This window comes from Ambystoma mexicanum, chromosome 9, assembly GCF_040938575.1.
Source record: "Ambystoma mexicanum isolate Mex_15411 chromosome 9, UKY_AmexF1_1, whole genome shotgun sequence".
Taxonomy (NCBI): Eukaryota; Metazoa; Chordata; class Amphibia; order Caudata; family Ambystomatidae; genus Ambystoma; species Ambystoma mexicanum.
In genome coordinates this window covers 1214959702-1214984608 of record NC_090931.1, presented here as the reverse complement: position 1 = coordinate 1214984608, position 24907 = coordinate 1214959702, and the positions used below count along the sequence as shown (strand labels likewise).

Sequence of the window (24907 nt, the reverse complement as noted above, 5' to 3'; positions counted from 1 at the left end):
TGGCAACTCTCGATCTGGAAGACGCATACTTCCACATACCTATTCTTCGCAAATACCGGAAGTTCCTGCATTTTGTCATCCATGGGCGGCATTACCAATTCAAGGCCCTTCACTTTGGCATGAAATAGTCTCTTAGGGTATTTACCAAATGCTTGGCCCCGGTAGCAGCGCATTTACACCGCAAGGGAATCCACATCTACCCTTACCTGGATGATTGGCTCATCCTATCCCGCTCCCATGCACTGGCAACCCAACACAAGACGGAGACCATACACCTTCTAACTTTTCTCGGATTCTCGATCAATTATCCGAAGTTCTGCGTGGAGCCATTTTAGATCGTACTGTTCCTGGACGCCCGGCTCAACCCTATCTCGTGTCTGGCAACCCCCTCGGAGAAGAGGGTGAAAGCTATCCTAGGGAAGGTTCAGCAGCTGTCGACAGAGTCCATTGCATCAGTCACGTCCATCAAATCCCTGTTGGGCATGATGCCCTTCTGCATCCATCTTGTTCCAGTTTGCAGGCTCCAGGTGAGGCCCCTCCAGGAATTCCTAGACGCCCGTTGGCAGTAGGTGACTGGCACATGGGCAGACAAGATCGCCCTCAATCAGGCTTTCCGCCAATCTCTTCAGTGGTGGTCGGTTCAACCACATCTCACTGAAGGAGGACCTTTCCAGATCCTTTCGTGCCAGGCTACAGTCACTACCTACGCCTCTTTGGTGGGCTGTGAGGCTCACACAGGATAATCTCATCTCGCGCCAGAAGCCTCTGGCTCCCGGAGGAGAAGTACTTGCACATGAACATCTTGGAACTGTGGGCGGTCTTCTGGGCCCTCAAGTCTCTCCAGCCTCAGCAGGGGTGGACTTGGAATGAAAAGAGGCCCTGGAAATAATTTTCAAAGAGGCCCCATATTGGACATTTTCAGCGAGCCCAGACATTTTCTTATGGGAAAATGTGTAAATACCACACAAAAGGGGCCCAGGGTGCAAAGGCCTATCAGGAAATCGCCAGAGTTCACTATAACCCACTCCACTCCTGGTTGCTTTAAACCCCTGAGATAGTGAGTGCACTGGTGAAAACATTAAGGGCCAGGCAACTTTGGACTCATGTTGTGCAGTCTGTAGCATACAGTGCATGCGTACAATGTACGTGTAAAATTGTACACATCCATTTGATGTCATGCCTGATTTTCTTTCATGCATATGGCAGAAAGGGGTCATGGAACCTAATATCGGATTCCGTCTCCCCATTCTGTCCGCCATACATATGCCACAGCATTTACACCGGCATGACATATTCATGCTGGTGTAAATGATGTAGATTCCCATACAATCTGAATGGTTTTTAAACCAGCAAAAAGCAGGCAGATTCCTTTTGAATCCATTTTAGATGCTGCCTGCCATGCATAAATATCAGGCAGTGCTTATTTGCACTGTGACGTGCAAAAACAAAGGTGCACAGTCGATTACTCACACATTTACAACTTTGTTTTGCACTTCGTTTTGCAAATGACTAAAGTGCACAGAGGGGACCTGTTTGTGCATCAATCGTAAATGTAGGGTGCCCCATCTGTGCAATTATTGGGACTTTGAAAATGAGGCTCCCTTATTGCTTACAATAGGACATTGGATACTTGACTATGACATTAGGTCCACTTAGATTAGACTCTTTCACCAGATTTCTCCATCCTGATACTGTTACTATAGGCTCACCGCCCCTTAATGTTTCAGGGAGTTTACCCATAGCCCTGAAGGAGCTTTTCCTACCCCGCTCCATATATAAATAATACATACTTGTGCCACAAATGTTTTGTTGCATTCACACTGCGACAATGGTCATATCAGGTTCTACACACGGCAGCCCTTGCTCTCCGATACAGACACAGACCATGATCACACATGGTAACATCCGTATCCCACACAAAGTCAGCACATTCAGCTTTTGGACCAGAAGGGAAACACCCTGTGTACTTGCACCACCTATAAGCCGAAACTATTGCATAAGAGTACAGATAGAGAGTCATGGTATACGAGGAGGGACACACAGCATGTAGGTGTTGTTTGGTTATGTGCCCACACATTGACTGCCCATGGCCATGCTAATCTTTATGGCCATTCCAACCCAGTTTCTGCCCCTCCCAGCCCAAAACATCTCCCCACAGGAACTCTTCGGGCTTGCTTCAATCAAACCTTACCATCAAACTTTGCATTTGAAGTCCCAGCCAGTGTTTTTTCTTCTGAGAGTTAATGACTTAATTAGATCTGTAAACCCGCTACTGGTGTAACAATAATGTCTTACCCAGGTCTGCCCGTAGCCACTTGATTTATAAGCACTATGTGTGGCCTCCACTGAAGTCCTGTTAAAACCAAGCATTGGTAAAGCCAACAGTTTCAGCTTGTGTATATAAGTATTAGGCTTTTGACAGGCACTGCTTTTAGATGCCCAGGTAAATGCCTTTCCCATGCCTACACAAAAGCCCAAACTGTTGGCATTGTCAATAATTGTTTATTTAGGCAAGACTCTGGTTAAATGTACGTTCAACACTTGAGGTAACAACTCTTAAGTCAAAGGCTTCAGAAAGGATAAATGCCAAATAAAAGCCCCAGGTAAAAATATATTGTTCGTGCCTTCGCCCTGAGGAAAGTTGCTTTCTTAAGAGCAAGACCTTGAGAAATTGCCTGGCGATCATTCATGTGAAGGGGTGCCCGTTCTCCACAAATGTACGATGTCACATCGCAACTCAGGGGAGAAACCAGTACCTACCTCACTCGATTTTCCAGCATCTGGAATCGAGCTGCATACACTAGGAATGTCATAGAAGGCACATTTTGGATTGGGGATTGCATCATGTATGAGTAAACTGCCATTATGTGAGGATGGGGGGCATACCGTAGCTCCGCTTTAAATACCCATAGAATCCTGTAAAGGGCTGACTTTCATTGCGGTTGATTTAAATAATATCTGATGACTGTGATCCTTGGACTCCAAAGACCACTATTCAGTTAAATGATTGCAATAAACTAGAAATATCAGAAACACGACCCATCTAACTCGAGGGAGGCAGTTATTGTCCTCATGTATCTCTAATGAAACAAAGACTAAAGAAAAGAGGCTTCTTTGAATAATTAATTTCGTACTCGATTTTGGTGGCATGCATACATGTCTCTGTAGAGCCACTTTGCAGAATTTATTTCATTCATGGTGGCGGCACCTCGTTGGGTGCACACACAGAAGGCTATTAGAAGCTGGTCTCACCGTGTGAATAAAACAGCATGCCATTCAGAGATGTTGGGTGGGTCACTTGATTAAAAGAGGGTCGACAAGGGCACTAAAGGGTTAACAGTGCTTTGTAACGTACACACATGCTGTGTATAGCCAGAGAGGCCGAATGCTTGAACAGCAGCGTTCATGTGGTGAAAGTCCAGTCCTATTATAGCTACGATCAGTGAGTGACACACACAGTTCAAATGAAAAGTTCCTTCGTATCTCTTTGTTTAATCAAGTATCTGCTTGCTTATCTTCCAGTCCACATTGAAATCGGCCCGGCCGGCTGCTGCAGCCTGCCCTGCTGACCTGCGCTGGCAATGTGTGTGCGCTCCAAAGAGGCCCTATGGGCCAGAGGCCTCCCGGGGGATGTCCCGGTGTCCCGGTAGGGCAGTCCGGCCCTGAGCCTCAGCTACAGGGGAAGGTGGTACGAATCTTCACGGACACCACCACCACCATGGTTTACATCTGGAATCCGGGTGGAACAGGCTCTCCTGCTGTCTCCCTGGAAGCCCAGTCCCTGTGGCGCTGGGCCATTCTTAAAGGCATGTCCCTCATCCCCATTCACCTGGCAGGAATCAAGAACACCATTGTGGATTCACTCAGCTGAGAGCTGCGGTACTGTCACGAGTGAGACCTCAACAAGCGCAAATGTCTCATCCCTTCACCGACTGGGGTCTTCCCTAGAGCAACCGCTTTGCGACAGATGCCAACTCAAAGTGCCGTATGATTGCCAGAAGATATCCTCAGCCGAGGAGTCTATAGGATGCCTCCTCGTTCCCCTTGGGCGAGCTCTTCCTGTACACCTTCCATCCGACTCCGCTACTGTTACGTGTGATCAACACACTCAGACATTGCCATTGCAGGATGATGCTCGTCACACTCGTGTGGCGAAAGCAGACCACCTCAATCTTTCAGTGGTTTCCGGCCAACCAGCTGCCTCCACTTCCTGACCTTCTCCCCAGAGAAAACGGAACAATCTTGCACCACGACCGAGTGTCACTAAGCCTCACAGTCTGGCTCCTGTAGCCCTAGAATGTGGGCACTATTCATTGCAGCTGGAATGCAAGAAGATTCTGGCCAAGGCAGAGCTCCCTCAATGTTGTCTTACTACAGGCACAAATGGAAGCGCTTCACAGTATGGTGCAGGGCGCAGAAGATCATGCTGCTGCGGATGAGGACTCTGCAGCTCCTCCCATATCTGCTCTCTCTGGCTACGGCTGGCGTGGCTCATGCCTCTATCACGGTTCATCTGGCTGTCATATCCGGTTACACACTGGCGCAGGCAAGCTCTCCTTGTGGTCGCACAGGCTTGTCAAAGAGTTCCTCAGGGGTCTTTTCAGGACATTTCCACCAGTGAAGGCTCCTGCCCAGGCTTGAGAACTGAACGTAATCCTGTCTAAACTAATGGGCTCTCCATTTGAACCAATGCATCGCGCCCCTTTAAAGTTTCTATTGTGGAAGACCGCTTTCCTAGTATCCATCACCTCGGCCAGGCGAGTCGGGGAGAATCAGGTGCTGTCCTGCAAGCAGCAGTATTTGTGCTTCCACACTGGTGCTGCGGACTCATCCCACCTTCATGCCAAAAGTTCTATCAGACATACACCGCAACAAGCCTTTGGTGCTGCCAGTGTTCCTCACAAATTCTTCTACGCCTGCTGAAAGGATGTTGCATTCGCTGGACGTTGCTTGTGCCCTCAAGTTCTATGTGGCATGCATTAAGGAGTTTCAGAAAACGTCTCAACTGTTTGTAAATTTTGGACCTGTGGGACACTGGAAGGCCCTGTCTAAGGCTGCCATATCCAGATGGCTCTCTGACTGTATCTTACATCGTCTAGCCAACAGACCGCTTGTAGGCCGGCCGAGAGCCCACTCCACCAGAGCCATTGCAACAACTACACCATTTCTCTCTGGTGTTATCCTGCTTGACATCTGCAGGGCTGCTACCTGGAGGTACACCCACACCTTCACGAAATTGTACTGTGTCAACAGGGACTCCAAGATGATTCCGGGGTTGGCCAAGCAGTGCTACACAGCCCGTTTGAGGTGAGTCTGTTCCAGGGGTAAGTGTATTGCTTCTGTGAGCCTTGCCACCTCCTATAGTTGTCTATATGTACTGCTGTATAATCTTATTAATGAGCATGTGAATCCATAGAAGACCTCTATTATGGATTCACAGCCTGACAGCGTGGAATACTCATGAGCATGTGAATCCATGCAAGACCCATGCTGGCGAACAAGAGTTACAGGCAAGTAACTTGTTCCTACTGGGGCATTTTGATTGCAGGGTGATGCCTTTTGCGGTCTTCCTGTATTTCATGGATGCAGTCTTTTCAGATCTCCTCAGAATCGTGCAATGGATATATCTTGATGACACACTTAAATTGTTTTCAGTAGAGAAATTCTCCATGTTTGTGGTACATGGGGTCAATGCATGTGATCCAAAAAAGATGAACATTAGGAGCCAAAAGCAGGATTAGCAACAGACTTGGAAAAAAAGATCTTAAGCAAGTGATGATGAAGGGTAGTGAGAAATCCAAATAGGAACTTTTGCAGTCTTCTGAAAAAAATCCATGATATATCATGACGAATCCAATATCTGAAAAGTCGTGGTGTAGATAGCAAGAAAATCTTTATAAAAGGGACAATTCAGTCGAATGTAAAAACGCCTGTAATGAAAAATGGGATATTGGCGAACCCCGCGCACCAGGTCCAAATGGATTTTGTAACATGGTAATGAAGCAGGATCTCAACCAATGGGTATTGATCCTGCATACTCTATTTCAGAACATTGTAGAAACCAAAATCTTCCCAATCTCATGGTATACACCAATAATTGTGCCAATCTACAAAAAGGTGAAGCTCCTAGACCCAGTAAAATGTGTATTGCGAAGTATAGAAGACTGGATCTTGAAATGCGTTAGGTTATCTAAATTCAAGACTGGGTTCAGGAGGGGAATCGGCACAGATGCATATGAGGTATTCATCCAGTCCCTGATTAATCAGGCAAGCATTAAAGGGAAGGCAAGTGTAGATTTGAGTTTGGCTTTTGATACAGTAAATGGAGAAGACATCCTAATAAAAATACACACTAATACCACGATCAAAGTGAGGTTCAGTGCCAATGGGGAGACATCCAAGAGAATAAAATCTGCATGAGGCCTTGGACAGGGATACACATTGGCTGCCTGCCTTTCCAATTTGTATTTATCGTACCATGGGAAAGCACTGGAAGAAGCATAATTTGCTCCACTAAGGGTAGAGGGAGAACGATGCAATTTGTTAGCATATTTAGATGATGTGCTGCTACTAGATAAAACCCCACTGGGGCTGCAGAGGCTCCTCAGAACGTTTGAGGATTATATAAAGGTAAATAGTCTTGTGCCTTCTAAATGTAATATCCTATGCTATAATGGGAGAAAGAAAAAAACCCTTAAATTCAAATGGCAAATGGGTGCATCTAGACTGCAGGCACTACAAATGGAAATATCTGAGGCACTAAATCATGGAATCCGAAATGAAGTTGTTTGGGCAAGGACTTGCGGCACAAATGGCTCATAGTAAGAGGAAAAATTGTCGCTTTACCATAGTCCTGCTACTCAAGTTTTCTGTCTCCAAAGTAGTAACAACCGTCCTCTATGGCCTGGAAACAGGGAATGGATTGCTAAAATTAGATCTATGCAAACGAGAGGGACTCATTTGGAGAAAGGTCTTCGCACTCCAGAACTGCGTCCCAGTCTCAATATTACACTTCGAACTGGGCTTAAATTCCATTTATAGACTAGTCCATATGAAAACGTTACTATCATATCGAAAACTTGTAGGCAGTGCAGCGAATACACTGTACGTCCTGATTGGGAAACAGACAGTGGGTAATGGGGAAAATCCATTTGCTCCTTTTTTTTTTTTTTTTAAACTGTGCGGAAATAATGTCTCAGTACGAGATTTCCATTACGACTCTGTTAGAAAACCCTGAAAAACCAAAAAGGAAACTCCTGGAACGTAATTGGATAGACATCTGTGAAGAAAGAACGAGACATAATTCCTTTAGAGAAATAAGCCCAGAGGTCAGGAAAAGGGACTCTACGCTTAAATATCTGATGCAATGTCCAAACAGTAGGTATAGGGAGACATTTATGAGAGCACGTCTTAACCTGCTCCATACACATGAGGTCTTATTTTCCCAGGGTTTGGAATGAAATATGAAGTGTCGATATTGTGGAACTGCCACCGAATCTTTAAAGCACCTTATGATTGTGTCCGTGACTTCAGACACTTACAATTGAATTTTGTCTTTACGTCCACAATTCAAATACACTGAATGAAGAAACCTTCTGGAAATACTTAATAGTAGGTGCCTATATTCCACTTTTGATGAGCACTGTACACTTCCTAATAAAAGTGGGACTAACAAAATGAATTGTAAAATGCCTTCATCAGTTGTAATAATGTTGATTGTTGAAGCCTTTTTTTTTTCTTTTCCTCTTAAATTTTGTATTGGTTGTAAAGGGTCTTGGTGAATGAAGAAAATGATGAATTTCTCTTTCTATTGTTTGTCCGACTGTATTTAATGATGATCTTTGAATTTTTTAACCTTTTGTAATGTTTTTAAAATTACTGATCTTCTTAACTGTCTGATGTATAAGGTTTGGAATAAACCATGTACAATAAAAAAAAATATCTTGATAATATTTTTATATTCTCCTTTACCGAGGACAACCATGTTGCCCGTGTGTGGAACTTTTTTCACCGATTAAAGCAGAACCATCTGTATGCAAAGTTAGCAAAGTGCATTTTACATGTAACTTGTATCAAATTCTTAGGGTGTGTCATTATTCCGAAGGTTAAACAAATGGATGTCAAGAAAGATACAAGCCATTCAAAATGTTAGCATGAAAATGTGTGGGACCCTTTTGTCTCGTTTCTCCAGGTGGATGAATACTCCCCACGATTAAAATAGAGCTCTCTTTACGGATTCAACACCAGAGACTCAGCCCGATTCTGAGATGCATCCAAAAATAAGTGTTCTAGCATGAAGGAATAACTCTTTCCTTAAAAACACCATATTTAAAGTGAGAATGGCAGCAAAGCCTCGACTTTTGAACATGCCTGATTGTCTGTTTAACAACAGACATAGCAACCATTAGCAGATTATCCTTTAAAAAGCCCTGGTTTTATATGTAAAAAGAGTTAAAATACGGCAAATAAGGAAAGTGGCCGACTTTTTAGAAATGCTTGCAATGTAGCTAGTGCACATGCCGGAAAGCACGACATCTCCCCTATTTCCAACCACGTCAAAAGAGTGGTGCTGAAAACTGGAGCAGAGTATGTCGCCTTTATACACAAAGTTTAGCCAGAGATCAGAATCTGGCGCCAAGCCCTGTTGTGCATATTATAAGATAGATTTGTGTGAAGAGATGCCCGATTCGTTTGAAGCTGATCTCTACTCATTTCATGCAGTCAAAATCCTCACTATTAAATTTTCTCACGTGGTGGTTAGATTTTTTTTTAGAACTGTGAGCTTTTCCCAGAACTCAAACTGCTCGAACAGTAATACTGAAAGCTGTGTAGTCATCATGTCTGTATAATGGTAAATGAACCCCATATGATTGACCGAATGCACGTGGTTCTGACTTTAGTCGGATTAGTTCATTATTTTGTCCAAATGCCGTTTTGCACAAATACCTTGCAACATTTATCTTTGAAATTTGGGAGATGGTAAGTGTGTGAATTGCAGATGGTCTGTCCGAAAACCATACACTGCTGCTCATTCATGGTTTAAAATATTTTTTAGAATGCGCCCATACATGCATCTCTAAAGCAGAGGGGTCAGCAGCCTTTTGGACTGCAACTCCCATCAGCCCTCGTCTGCATTGTCGATAGTAAGGGTTATCATGGAAGTCATACTGTAGTCTAAAGCATCTGGCGAGCCTCAAGTTGCAAATCCTCTACCCTATGTTATCTTTGAGTTCCCAATAAATTGTTGCAAAAATACCGTACCGAGGCTGTAGACCTCCAGAGGAGACTCTCAATAACGTCTCCACCCCCCCAACCCCCTACCCCCACCCCGATAGCAGTTACAAAACGCCAGATTATCTATCGATTTCATCTGTATTTAAAGTGTAGCAAATTAATTTAGCATGAGTTTTGCTGCGAGTGTAGCACCAGCTGGAGGACACATATTTAGCCTCAACCCATATTGCGCAAAGACTTTGCACTAGTGCAAAAATGAACATCGGATTATATTTTTACGTTGTTGGCTGTGTGACATTCAAAAAACAAATATTTTACCCAAAAAAGTTCCAGCTTTCCCATTAGAAAAGCGGAGCAACATTTAAAAAAATCCGTATTATATAAAGAGTGTCCAACTTGTTCATGCACTGCGGCCAAGGTTCCAGTGGAAATGACAATAGCCTTATGTTGGCGGACTTTCTGTAAGTGGTTATATTGAGAAAGTGCTAGCGAAATGGAATTCATTTGTGAACTCTGAATTTTTTAATACTTTAATTGATTTTTTTTAGATAAATAGTATTTTGTTGTGCGTAAGGTTTTCTTTTTAAAACAAAGATATGTAATAAAAAAGGAAATAAGAAATTAACAAAAAGAAATTAAAATTGTTTGTGTGCTTAGTTTTGTAGCTTCAAAATGTTATAAGGTCCTAACTAAATTTGCAGCAAACACACATATTGTAACGATAGCAGGACATTTGGCCAAAACCACTCAGTTAGATAAATCTTATTGTTTGGGGGCAGAACCCTTTCTTTTTTGCCTTTCCGTATTCACAAACCCCTTAGGTGGTGCATTGGCTCAAGTATTAGCACTGCTGCAAACGTTAAATAACCTGGACATCTGTCTTGCCATATTTTCCAACAATGGAAGCGATTAATACACACATTGTCTGCAGAATAGTTTAAAGGACTTCTCGGAGCAGTTAGTACAAATGATTTCAGTAACTTTCCAGAGACATGTACACATTGACGTCAATTGCCGAAGAGCCACAAGGCATGTTGGTTTTTTAAGGGCTTCTCCCTGGACGACTGTAACACAGCAGATGTGTATTTTAGATGGAAGGTACTACAGAACGTCTTTTCCAGAGCTACACTGGACCTTGCAGCTGTGAATATATATTGTGTTTATTTTATAATCTTGACCTAAACTGACAATGAAGGGAACCGGGCACAGGCAATGCTCTCATTTCTGATGGTACTTCTGTTCTAACAGGTTGTAAGCCCTCGGACTACTAACTACGGTTCTACCTAGCTCTAGTACGTCCATTTTACTTTGTACTGCCAGTGGGTCATTGCGGCAACTGACCCAGGGATGTTGCACAGGGGTACGTCGGACGGTGCACACAATCCTCTTTAACTCTCATTCTCCAGCAAGGGGTCTGGCATGGATTCACATGCTCATGAATATTCCCCGTCGTCAGGCTGGGAATCCTCGGTAAAGAAAAAGCAGTATCAGTTTTGTTTCTGATCTGTCTTTCGTAGTAGTAACCAATCACTGATCTCTGCGTCATACTGACCACAGCCAATGACTGCCATCTCCCTAAGCCCCGCCTCTGGCAGCCATCTTCAGATTTTTACCGCACGTTCAAGTGTTGGGAGTCCTCGTGCTTAGCTCTCGAGCTTTTGCTGCGTGTTTCGTGCTTTTTCAGGTGAATTTTCACATTTTCTTCGGTTAATCGAGCCTCAAGCTCCACCGTTTCTACTCCCGTTAACGGTTACCCGTTGCAGGATTTTCCTACGCCCCTCAAGGGTGAAGATTTCATCGAATCAACCTCTTGGAGGATTCCAGAAGATTTGCGGCCTACTTCGTGATGGCCCAGGACGCGAGTTTGTCACCCGGACCCAAGCTGTTTCGCAGCTGCCCTGGATGCGGGCTGCAGAATGTGTTTAAGGAGGAAGAACATTAGTGATGCCTCTACTGTCTTCATGGGGACAAGACTCATGTAGAGAAGGACTGCCAGTTCTGCAAGAACTTGTCGGAGCGGACCATGAGAGACCGTCGATCCCGTCTCACCAGCTAGTTGGAGAAGGACTCAATGAGAAAGGGTCCGAGCGGGCTTCTAAGTCCTGTGCGGGCGCCCCGGCGACGGGGGCCCAACACCAGGCCAAGCGCCGCGAGTCCGCTGGCTCCGGGAACGCCGAAAGGTCGGGCTCTTCGGTCGCCAGGCAGGGCGCACCTTCCCCGGCACTGTCAACCACGAGCCAGCGCTCCGGTTCGGGGAAGAGGAAGTCCGAGACCCCGGGTAAGCTTCGGGAGAAGCCCTGTCTGATCTCGGGAGAGGGGGAGCGAGGCATCGCCCCTCCCCCTAAGGAGAAGGCCTAGGACGCACCTAAGGTGGTGAAGGCCCCTACCCAGCAGGCAAAGGCCTCTATCGAGGCGATCGCGGCGACTCTGGCCAAGCCGGCAGAGACCCCGCCAGCAGAGACTGCCTCCGGGACTAAAGTTTCCCTGCCGCCAAGGAGGGAATTCTCTTTTCAGCCCATCGTCATGGCCCCCGTGATGAAAAAAGGGGGGGGGTCGCACTGTAGCCTCCTCGAGCTCGGAGTCAGCCTCGGAGGGGGAACTGACCGAGGTCGTGAGGAATCTCGAAGTGCAATTCGAGAAGGTTTGGTCCCGCAAGGGAGATCCTCGGGAGATAACCGAGGAAGACGACGATGGCGAGGAAGAGCAGCCTTCCCTTCCGGCGCAGCCGGAACCTAGGCCTCAGGATAGCTCGGCGGCCATTTTGTTTGCGATCCAGTCCTTATGCTCTGAGATAAGGACGAGATTACCACGGCTCCGGCCGGAGGACCCGCAACCTGGCCCATCGGGAAGTCCTCAGAACAAACGACGGAGGACCCAACCCTCTCCTCCGCTCGCCCCCGTAAGGCCTGCAGTTCCCTCCTCATCCTCCCACGAGTCAGGAGATGACGGTGCGGTGGGCTCGATGACGGGTTCTGAGGGCGACGACGACGGAACGGGTCTCCCGTCGCACGGGCCTCTCCGCCCGACGAGATTGGCTCATACCACGCCATGATCGCCAGGGCGTCCGAATTGTTCCAGCTCTGCCCGGAGGAGCAGAAAAAGGAAGGTTTCCTCTATCAGCGCCGGGAGGCCAAGAGGAAGACTGTCATTGCGGTGCCTCTAATCGATGACATCTGGGAGGAGGGCCTGTCGGTACTCAAGAACCCATCCACGGCACCAGCCAAACGGGACCGGTACGAGAAGAAGTACCGGGTCCCCGAGACCGCTCCCCTGTGCCTCAGGGCCCAGCCAACGCCAGACTCAGTCGTCTCGGCGGCGGCAAAGAAGAAAGCGGCGGGGTCAGGAGCCTCAACGTCGAATTCCCCTCCGGACGGCGAGGGAAAGAAGTTGGACGCCATGGGGCGACGGGTCATTTCGTCGGCGGCGACGACGATCAAAGCGGCCAACGCCCTGGCGATCGTGGCCCGTTACGACAGGGAGCTCTGGTTTAAGCTGGCCCCCATATTGGACTTCCTACCGGACGACAAGAGGTCCGAGGCCCTGGAAATACTTCAAGAAGGCGAGGTGGCGTCGGACCACGCCATAACGGTGGCAACCGATATTGCCGATACCGGGTTCCGCCAGCTGGGCAATGGAGTTTGCCTACGACGACGGGGTTGGCTCCGGGCGACCGACTTCCGTCAGGACGTCCAGACCAGGGTGTTGGACATGCCATTCGACGGCAGCAACTTGTTCGGGAAGGCGGTGGACGAATCCCTCCAAGCCATAAAGATGGACACGGAGACGGCCCGCGCCCTAGGAGCCCTTCAGCAACGACGCCCCTTTCGTAGCTCCGGAGGCAGACAGGGGGCCTCCAAGGGATCCAGCGGTGGCTCGTCGTCCTACCGCCAGGCGGCACGCTCCTCATCTCAGGAGGCCTACAGGGGTCGCGGCAAGCAGGGAGCGCCTCACCGCCGTCGGCAAGGTGGCCAGGGCGGCAAGGCCACCACCTCCAAGCAGGACTGAACCGGCCATGGCCTCGGGCCCCCACCGAAGCACCCCGGTGGGAGGCCGGCTGACGAAGTTCGTCGGCGTGTGGAAGCCCATTTCCACCGACCATTGGGTGCTGGATACCGTGGCAAGAGAACACTCTATTGAATTCCTGAAGAAGTGCCCTCACGTTACACCTGTGGCCAGGAAGGAAAATCACGTCCCGCAACTGTTGTTGGAAGTACGGGCGATGCTCAGGAAAGGCGCCATCGAGTCCGTCCCGAAGAGGCTCCGGGGTGTACTCAAGGTACTTCCTCGTCAGGAAGAAGACGGCGGCTGGCGCCCCATCCTGGACCTTCGTCGCTTGAACAAATACATCAGGTCACAAACGTTCAGGATGGTCACCCTCCAGCATGTGCTGGGACAGCTGGAGGAAGGCGACTTTCTATCGTCGCTGGACCTGGAGGATGCATACTTCCACGTTCCCATCCTCAAAAGTCACCGAAAGTTCCTCAGGTTCGTCGTCCAGGGACGCCACTACCAGTTCAGAGCACTGCCATTTGGATTGAAGTCGGCCCCCAGGGTCTTTACCAAGTGCCTAGCACCTGTGGCGGTACGGCTGCGCCTGCAGGGGATTCACGTCTACCCCTACCTGGACGACTGGCTCATCCGCTCAAGGACGAGGGAACTCGCCGTCGAACACACTGCGAGGACCGTCCAGCTACTCACAGACCTGGGATTCGCCATAAATTACCCAAAGTCCCACCTGGCCCTGTATCTGGGAGCGAAGCTCGATACAGTGAGGCGCCTGGCGGCACCGTCGGAAGAACAGACGGAGACCATTCTGGGCAAAGTGCAGCGCCTGCTAGCCACGGACGTGGCCAGGGTGAGGTCCATCAAGTCCCTCCTGGGGATGATGTCCTCTTGCATCTACCTGGTGCGCCTCTGCAGACTACGGATGCGCCCTCTTCAAGAATTTCTCGGCGCCCGTTGGATGCAGGCGACGGGCACCTTCGAAGACAGGGTCCCCCTCAACAAGGTGTTCCGGCGGGCGATTCAGTGGTGGGGCGTTCAAGCGCACCTCACGGCGGGCAAGGACTTTCAGCGCCGGCGTACCAGGAGACGGTGACGACGGACGCTTCCCTGGAAGGTTGGGGCGCCCACACCGGAGATCTCCACGCAAGAGGCCTCTGGCTCCCAGAGGAGAAGCTCCTGCACATCAACATCCTGGAACTCCGAGCCATGTTCTGGGCTCTCAAATCGTTCCTCCCGTCGCTCAAGGGCAAGGTGGTGCGGATCTTCACGGACAACACCACGACAATGTTTTACATACGGAAGCAGGGAGGCACCAGATCCCCAGCCCTATCCAAGGAGGCACAGGATCTGTGGCACTTGGCGGTCGCCCAGGGGATGTTCCTGGTTCCCTTCCACCTGGCAGGAGAAAGAAACACCATCGCCGACTCGCTCAGCAGGGAGCTGCGCGTGTGTCACGAGTGGGAGCTGCGCCAGGATCAGGTGGATCAAGTCTTCCGACGATGGGGCAAACCCCAAATCGACCTGTTCGCAACAGCGACGAACTCGAAGTGCCAGAGGATCGTCCAGCAGGTTTCCCCAGCCGAGAAGCATGGGCGATGCGTTCTCGTTCCCCTGGGACGGCCTATACCTGTATGTGTTCCCTCCGTTGCCGTTGCTGCTTCGACTCATCAACCAGCTCAAGAGGTCCCGGTGCAGGATGATCCTCGTCGCACCGGCGTGGCCGAGGCAGATCTCGTTCCCGGACCTTCTGGACTTGTCAACGTCCCCATCCATCAAGCTGTCAGCGGACGCGGATCTTCTCTCCAGAGAAGGAGGCGCCATCTTCCACCACGACCCGGCGTCGCTGAACCTGCAGGCTTGGCTCCTGCAGCACTAGAGTTTGGAGGGTACGATATACCGGCCGACTGCAGAGAGGTTCTTGCAAAGGCCAGGGCGTCCTCTACTCTCAAATGCTACGGTCACAAGTGGAAGAGGTTCTCTATCTGGTGCCGAGCACAGAAGATCAACCCCCTACGTATTACGGCCCCTCAAGTGCTGCAGTACCTGCTATCGCTGGCAAAGGCTGGGCTAGCCCATGCCTCCATTAAGATTCATCTGGCAGCGATCTCCAGATATACCAGAACCACAGGACTTACGTCCCTGTGGTCCCATCGACTGGTAAAAGAGTTTATGAAAGGACAATTCCGGTCGTTCCCGCCGGTGAAGGCCCCGGCCCCGGCGTGGGAACTTAACATGGTGCTGACCAGGCTCATGGGGCCCCCATTCGAGCCGATGCACTCCGCACCGATGAAGTTTGTGTCGTGGAAGACTGCATTCCTGGTGGCCATTACCTCCGCACGAGTGGGAGAGATCCAGGCCCTATCCTGCAAAGCACCGTACTTGACTTTCCATGCCTCAAGGGTGGTGCTTAGGACGCACCCCTCCTTTATGCCCAAGATGCTGTCGGACTTCCATCTTAACGAGCCCCTGGTGTTACCTGTTTTCTTCCTGTCTCCTTCGTCGCCGGCCGAGAGGACTTTGCACTCGCTGGATGTGGCTAGAGCGCTGAAGTTCTACGTGGACCGCACAAAGAGTTTTCGGAGGACATCACAGCTGTTTGTGAACTTTGGACCTGTGAATCAAGGGAAGGCTCTCTCGAAGTCTTCTATTTCCAGATGGCTCTCCGGCTGCATCATGCACTGCCACTGATTGGCTAACCGACCGCTGCCAGGCCGTCCGAGAGCCCATTCGACCAGAGCGATCGCTGCTACTACGGCGTTCCTATCTGGTGTGCCCCTGCTGGACATCTGCAGAGCTGCTAAGTGGAGGTCGACGCACACCTTCACGAGATTCTACTGCGTCGATCGGGATTCCAGGGAGGAGTCCAGGGTCGGCCAAGCAGTGCTGCGCAACCTGTTCGCTTAAGGTGAGCCTGGTGAGGAGGTAAGAGATGCTTAATGATGAGTCGTTGTATTGCTTAATGTTGAGCCTTTTGCCACCTCCCGTGGTTGTGCATGTGTGTACTGCTATGTATTCTTATATTCATGAGCATGTGAATCCATGCCAGACCCCATGCTGGAGAAGGAACAAGTTTCTTACCTGTAACTGTTGTTCTCCAGCATGGGTCTGGCATGAATTCACATGCGAACCCTCCCGCCTACCCCTCTGCGGCTCTTCACTTGGTCATACTGCCACTTCACGTGCTACCAAATCTGAAGATGGCTGCCAGAGGCGGGGCTTAGGGAGATGGCAGTCATTGGCTGTGGTCTGTATGACGCAGAGATCAGTGATTGGTTACTACTACGAAAGAGATCAGAAACGAAACTGATACTGATTTTTCTTTACCGAGGATTCCCAGCCTGACGGGGAATATTCATGAGCATGTGAATCCATGCCAGACCCATGCTGGAGAACAACAGTTACAGGTAAGTAACTTGTTCCTTATTTCAGGTTTTGACACACTTTCTGGTAATGTCCATCCTGTGACAATATACCATCACAGTATTGAATGGAAGGATTTTAGGAATAAGAAGACAGACATAATTACCAGAGGTGAGTAAGTTATTCAAACTATTTTTGACGAAGTGTTCTTTGTCTTCCAAGGAAACCTGAGACTCTCTATTGCTACAGTATCATAAAGTTCCACACGTGTTGTTCCCTGTGCATCCCAGTGGTGACCACACCTTTTTTATCGCTGATAGACACCTGAACTGAGGGGGGGAAATGTCCTCCACTATGGGCTGCGTAAGAGTTGGAATATCATTATTGGTCCTAACGGCTTAGAAAAATGTATTAACAGATGGGGCCTGATAATAGAAATATTGCACTGGTGCAAGTGCAGTTTTACTTGGCATTCACACTAGGACACCAACTGCTGTAGTGCTAATAGTGTGACAAATTGCACTTGCAGCAGGGCGCATTTTATGCAATCGCTCTCCAGGTCTGTGTAAAATCCATATTGTGAACTGCTTTTTAGAGTAGTTCTTTTGCAGTATAATTCTTTATTTAGTTTTTATCAATAATTGCATTGCGGATTTGCATTTCCTTATTGAACAATCTGTACACTTAATCAACGTTTTATAGATGTATCCATGCACTATGAAAATGCATGCTGTTGACATTTCTGAGCTATCTTAAAATACATATATATATTCATACTCTTACAAAATGTTACTATTATCAGTGCTCGGGAAATACAGTTTATTAATAAATGTCCAGCTTTATTATACATTCAGCATCATTTGCACTGACAATATTTATTCTGAAATATGCACTGTAGATGTATTTGATGTGTCATGCAGATATTACCAGATTACATGTTCCTTTTTAGGAGAAGCTCGATATCCATTGCTCGGACAGCCCTTGCAGTACAACCCCCCTCCGTTACTTCATGGACACATAGCCAGCCAGCAGGTATGATGTGCTGTTTGATCATTTAATGCAAAATAATAAATGTAATGAGAATAGCCGAGGTGATGAGTTCCAAATGTATGACAAAAGGTTCTACAAGGCCCTTATCATTGCAGTTCTTGCTCTTTTGTTCACTATGCAATCAGCTTCTCCAATGCCACACAGAATAACGCAGAAAATTAAACCACAGTCAAAATGGGGCATGAAATTGAATGAAACAATTTAAAAAGTCATGTTTAATTTTAGCACCCAGGAGAGGATTCCATAGAGGCCACCAGCCAATCAATACTCTGAACCTGGACCTAACCTCATGGTATAGGCCGAAATCTGAGCCCTTTGACAGCTGGATAACAGGGACTGCTTGGTCTCCACTTGCCCAGTGACTGCTTGATGTCTTCTTGCCCCCAGGGTCTCCTCATACTTAACCCTGCCCACTTGCCTCCTACCACTGTTCTCTACTCACCCCTAGAACGCATGACTCACTTCTGCCCCCACTTAATTATTATAACCATGCCGCTCCCCGCCAGGCTTGCCTCGATCACAAAATGTCCAACATGTAAACGGAGATGGGCCTAAGGGTATTTCCCTTCTCTCTTTCCTTATTGGAAATCTTTTCCTGTTTTCCTATGTGTATCATGTAATTGTTTTAAACTTGGGAAGCGGCTGCTGTATCGTTGCTGAACTTTCAAAAATGTTTTTAGAACTTTGGACAACATGCCATGGAGTTGATGATTAGACGTTGTTGAAAGGCCAACTTTTCCGGTCGGTGAAGGTCCAGAAACCTCATTAAAAGCATCCGTTTGCTTGGCTTGATACATACGAATGTAAGCAGTTTAAAAGAAATGCACACAGCGAAACTTATTCAAAAAATGACAAAACTGCCTACATATCAAACTGCATAAATGTCAATCTGTTCATGTGAACAGATACAGGGAAAATGTTGGATATTGAGGATTGCGCTAAGCGTGTGTAGTAAAGGTACATTTGAAATTGGAGCAGTTGAAGGCACAGTGTTAGGGTGCTGGGAGTCCCATGCAAGCCCACTCGCCCCTCCCCTCTCATTTTTTTAAATGATTTTTTAATGTCTGTGACAGTACACTGAATGTTAGTACAAAGGATTTGTGGTTGAACAGTCTAAAATAGTCATTTCCAGCAAAAGCATATTGAAATTTCACCATGAGCAAGGCACCTTGTACACTAGGGAGCACTAAGCTTTCACCTTGGGCACATCTTTTTTCCTGTAAGTCTCCAACAGATACCCTCTGTGTATCAAATCCTACCACATATATCCACATGCTTCTGGGAGAAACCCTCCGATCTGTACCCACTTTGTGCTAGATACTACATAGATATTCCCCCTCGTTTCTAGTATTTACCTCCCAGCACATGGCCACCCACAGTCATTGCAATATCTTATATCCACTTTCAAGGCAATACACATCTTTTTGCATCTGTTGAAGTCGTAATTATTCTATATGCCCAAAAGTATCAACATGGGGTCTAGTTCATTTGGGCGCCCTGTAACTCTGGTTTTGTGTCACCTTTTTATCCAATGCATCCAAATCCTATGGCATGTCTAAAGTGTGAAAGAAGATACCGGTTTCACCAGCAAATTAAAGATAGTAAAGGTGGGGAACACCTACTACCCAGTGTAACATATCCCCTGAGTAATAGATTCTTTGTACTATCTAAACTTGATTAACCAGTATCTCCTTTAGATCCCTAACTCCATAGGTGCCACCAGAATCTCTCTCTGGTCTTCTACCTTATGGCATACACCTGCTTCCCATTTAGCCATCCGGTAATCCAGGGATTGGGCCATGAAGTTCATCGGTAGGTGCCGGGTTGACACTGGTTTCTGTGTTATTCTATCAACCAAAATGTTCACTTCAAGGTGGGAGCATTCAGGCGCAATCCGTTTGTTTCCTCCCAATTAGGAGAGGAAGTCTGTCCCTCAACAGCCACATCCACTTATTCTACCAGTTCCATGACCTTCTAACTTTTCACAACTCGGGCATCTCAACATTTTCCGAGAATGGTGGAGCTTGCATGAGGACTCACCCCCCCCCCCCCCACCATGGCAACAGTTCTGATGCTCCATACTCCACCCAGGTGGTTTCTGTCCCATATGAATTAAATTGGGCCAGACTCCATGAAGCTTGCTATTTACCACCAGCTTTTGTGTCCAGCAATATGCAACCCTTCCCCTATCCTTCTGGGATTTTTTGATTGTCATTTTGCAACATAGAACAAACATTACCCCAATACACCCCTCTTCCCGTTTGTCTCTATCCCAAGAGCTGATCCCCTTTCGACATACAAGTTGTACAGTTAGGTCCTTTGTTTCAGCAGTTACTTGAAGGCATCAGGTAATGTCCAAAATCGGTTTGTTCTGCGGACACAATTGACTTTGGTAATCCACCTTTAGGTGTCCCAACAGTAAGCTCCAGTCTTCCCTGAACTGTTAGTAGTCTCCCTGTATATTATAAGTGACCCCTTGCATAGCCAATGATTGCCAGATCTTGTTTAGCAATTTATGATGGGTAGGGGCAACATTTTTCTTCCAATTCCGGGCAATCACTATTAATACCGCCAATACCAAAATCATACATGCCTTAAAGTGTGCCCTTCCTTGTGCGTGGTTCAGTTTCCTTCATCTAAAGGCCCAAAAGACATTTACCTATCCCCATGGGTGGATCCACCCCTACCACTTCATTCATCGTCCTGCACACTTGTCCCCAAAATGGTTTCAGAGCCGGGCAAGACCACCAAATGTGCCCCCAGTCCCTCGCCCCCACATCCTCGCCAGCAATTTGTGGATAGCTCCGGGTACATGGATCTAAGCCTTGCCAGGGTATAATGCCATTGGGTAAGGATTTTATACCATATCTCCCTTAATTGCATGGACCAAGTGAGCTTCGGGATATTTCCCTTTTAAACCTCCCATTCCTCCTCTGATATTTGTCGGTCTAGGGTTCTCTCCCACTTCCCCATGTATGTCCACTTCTCCTGAAGGGCCCCTTTAGATATTAGTGCATAGAATGCTGAGAAAAGATGTGTATCCCCTGATTGAGACGCGATTTATTTTTCAAATGCAGTGAGTTGTCTGTCTGCTGCCTGTCTATTTGGGGGTGGGGGAGGGTGTATAGCCCAGTGCCGGCAGTTGGGAATAGCAGATCCTATCCCCTTCCATAAGGCCAAATTACTGTTTACACTGCTCAAATGTTTGGACTTCCTGGCCGAACCTCCTGGTCTAGCCATAATACTTCATCCAAGGAAGCGCCCACCACTGCTCTGTCCATGGAAACCCAGAGTTGACCATCATCCCCTGATAGCCATTGTTTCAGCACCCTCAATTAGGCCACCTGATAGTACTGTCTGAAATCAGGAATGGCCAGTCGCTCCTCTGTTCCTTGGGGCCATTAAGGTTCACAGGGCCACCCACAGTCTTTTATTATGCCTTATAAATGCGGATAGGAGCCGATTGAGTGACTTGAAGATTTTCCTGGGTAAGGGGACCGTTAGGGCCTGGAAGTAGTAAAGAAAACGTGGGAGGGTCACAATTGTAATTGAGGCCATCCACCCTGTCCACGATATGTGTTGAGGGCTCCTATGTCGCAAGTCTGCCTTAAGAGTGCTAAACAATTGGGGGTAGTTTGCAACGTATAATGTCACTGAATTCGTAATGTAAATCCCTAAATATTTGATCCTCTCTTCTTCCCACTGAAACTGGGTGTAGCCCCGCATCTCCTTTACTGTTTCCCTCGGTAGTGTGAGGTTTAGTATCTCCGATTTGTGTGTATTTATTTTTAGACACGACAGATTACCAAAGAACTCTAGCTCCTAGGCTATCACCATAAGGGATGCCGCCGGGTCCGAGAGAGCCATCAGAATATCATCAGCAAATACCATTATTTTATATTTGCGCGCTACCCCCACCCCACACCACCCTCGCCCCACAGCCCCAAAAAGTCGATAACTTTCACTCCCGGTGCTTTTCGTAGACATTGCAGAAGGGATTCCAAAACGATTGCATAGAGCAGGGGAGACAATTGACACCCCTGCTTGGTCCCCTCTCCAAACGGATGAGGCCGGAGAGCTGTCCAATAATGGACAGGCAAAGAGCGGGGGGTTTGATAGTTTGCTTGTATTCTCTGGAGGTAGCACTCCCTAAACCCCATGTATAGCATAGTCTGAAAACGAAACAACCACTCCACCCGGGCAAATGCCTTTTCAGCATCTAGGGCGAGGAGAACCGCTGGGATCCCACGCCTCTCAACCTTCTCTACTAGATGACCCACCCTTCTTGTATTATCAAATGTTTGATGTTTAATGAATCCCGCATGGTCAGGGCCTATAATAGTTGGGAGTCTATCTTCCAAAATAGAAGCCAAAATCTTGGTATAAATCTCAGTATTAATTGGCGCTATTGGGTGATATGACCCATGTCGGGGTCTTTTCCCGGTTTCGAAAATGCCACCAATTTTCCTGGTCGTCCATCGAGGCTGTAATGTTCCCTGTTCTTTCAAATGAGTTATATAATCGTGTTAAGTGGGGGATAAGAGCCGTCCAGTATGTATTATAGAAAGTGGCCGTGAAGCCATCAGGACCCGAAGCCTTGTGAGTGAAGTTTTTCCTAATAGCCACTCTAACTTCCTCCTCTGTGATATCCTCTACTAAGTCTTCTCGATCTTCCTTCGACAGCAGCGGGAGTGTTACAGCTTGCAAATAAGTGGTCTGCGGCTCTCCCAGAGGATTGTCGGAAGAATACAGGGCCCAGTAGAAGCATTAAAAACACCATATGATTCCAACCGTGTCTACCACGTCCTCCCCTCTCTGATTCTTAAGATCGTATGGGCTGCCCCCATCTGTCTCAATTGCCGTGCCAGGAGCTTCCCCACTCTGTTCACCTGCACATAATAATGCTGTTTAGCTTTAGGAAAGCTCCTCACCGCCTTTCTGGCCCTTAGTAACTTGAGCTGCCCTCAAATTGTTCTATGGGTTTTCATTGTGTCCCTCGTCGAATAATTGCCCATCTTCTGCATTATATCCTTACGTTGTGCCTCTAAGTCCTCCCCTAACTTCCTACGAGGGCTTAAGTGCGATATATTCCCCCCTAATTATCGCCTTAAAGGCATCCCACCATATACCCGGGGAGGTATCCGACCTCTCATTCTCTCTAAAGTAGGTCTGAATCCTCTCCCCTATTACCCCGAACAAGACCATATCCGCTAGGATCCATTCCGATAATGCCCACTTCCAGAGCCCCCTCCGCCGATAGTTCATGTCCAAAGTCGCGCCCAGGGGTGCGTTTTCGGAAAGCGCAATTGCGCCCTGGGATACTTCTCAGACGCACCCCACCAACCGGGAGGACACCCAGATATAGTCTATGCGCGACTGCGTTCTGTTACATGCAAATGGAATGTAAATCCCGCCTCCATGTCCGTACAAGTGCGCCAGCCGTCCACTAACCCAATCGCTTAAACTTCTATTTAAGTCACAGGGACGGCATGCCCTGGGGTGCATATCCCACTCTGCTTCTATCTGTCTCTGGGTCCCAGGCTATATTTAGGTCGCCTGTTAGTATGATGTACCCCTCCACAAGTTATCACTCTGCACGGCCATCCTTTCCAGGAGAATAGCAGGCCAAATGGAAATATCCGCTTGCATCGGACCCTCTCCTGGATAAGAATTTCCGATAACCTTTCCCCGCCAGCCTCCTTTTGAGTAGAGTGGAGTGTTCCAAATCCTGGAAGAGTTGTACTTCCGAGCCATTGTCAATGAGGTGCCTGCGTGTGCTGTCCACAGAACTTCTTCTTTCTGCCTGTAGGAAGTAAATGCTGCCAGGACATCCCTGGGTCTGGCCCCCGTTTCTTTTCTTGTCAGCCCCACTCTATGAATCCTGTCTAGATGGATCTCGTCTGGGGGGACCTCCAGGAGAAGGTCGGCACAAAAGGTCTGAATTGCTATCTTAAGCTCTTTGTCCACAATCTCTTCCGGAACGTTCTTAAAAGGAATGTTCGAACGTCTTGACCTATTCTCAAGATCCTTGCACTGGAGCTCTAGATTGTACCACATCTGTACTCGATGTTCTAGGGCTTCATCGTTTTTCCGAGAGTCTTTAGCCAATTCCTGCAAGGCTCGCTCGTTCGTGTCTGCACACTCTCCTAGTTTTGAGAGTTCTCCTTCGATATCCTGTACAGCACCTTTTTAAGTAAATTTTCAGAGGGGAGATCTGCTCTTGAACACATTCTTGAAGAGATTCCATGACACGCTTCTGGTGGTCCGCTAGGCACTGTATCAGTTCTTCCTTGGTGATTGCCATGGTGTCCCGGAGCAATGGTGTCTCCTCGTCTCGAGCTACTGTTTGTGGGGATTGGGCGATTTTTGGAGCTCTCTGCACCTCTGCCTGCCAGCACCTACTAATGATGCCCTCTGCTCCCTGAGCGTTCACGGTGGGGTGTGCCGGGGTGCCTTTTTTCCAACCTCTTCCCTTGGTTTTTTGACATTTACCCCCCTTAGGGGTGCCTTCTGCATGATCCCCAGCTCACCGTCACCTAAGATCCATGCACCTTGGTGTATGGGTCCAGCCCTGCGGGGGCCGGAGTGAGCCAGCCCCTCCCTCCGTTGACTTGTCCGCGTTGCAGCTGCATTAGTAGTGCCTGCAGCTGATTAAGTAGTGTCCACCCAGGCTTGGGGAGTTCCCTTGTGGGCGAGGACTGCACTCCAGCACTGTCTTGACCCCTTGCTTACTTCACCCTGCTGAGCTGTTCTCCCCTCTGCTACACAGTGCCACTTGTCCCTTGGAAGGCACCTCCTCACCAGGGCGTGCCAAGTAGGTCTCTGCCTCTGCTTTTCTGAGTGCTCACTGTGGTAAGTGCCTTCCCCCTTGCTGTTGGTGCCTAAGCGCTCGGCAGGCACTGGCTATGACACACCCCCTTCTGTACACCTCTTCTAGGCCGCACCGGGGCCCTTCAGTGTCCTCCTCTTGGCTTCCCCTGCGTTGCCTTGGGCAGAGTGTTTGTGGATGCGGGGGTGGACGCTGCACTCTATCCAGACAGCTGGTGACCCATTGGGGCCTGCCCCCTCATATGTCCTGGTGTGTCCGTGGACCCCACTGACCTTTGAGCCGCCAGAGGGGCACAGTTGTTCCTGTGGTAGTGTCCCAATGGCGCCTCTTCCACCCGGAGGAAGATGACGACTCCTCCGAGGCAGCTCAAACTGCTGTTGCAGACCACCTTGTTGGGATATACGAGGCACTCCACCTTCCCTTCCAGCG

General features: G+C 48.3%; 1 protein-coding gene across 10 annotated transcripts in view; it reads left to right on the top strand.

Moving 5' to 3' along the window:
- Positions 1 to 24907, top strand: part of R3HDM1 (R3H domain containing 1) — a 1943510-nt gene that overhangs the window by 1808087 nt on the left and 110516 nt on the right. For all 10 annotated transcript variants that reach the window (XM_069616551.1, XM_069616544.1, XM_069616545.1 and 7 more), the window contains one exon: positions 17549 to 17631. In XM_069616551.1, the coding sequence (XP_069472652.1) occupies positions 17549 to 17631 (83 nt within the window). The remainder of the gene's footprint in view (positions 1 to 17548; positions 17632 to 24907) is intronic.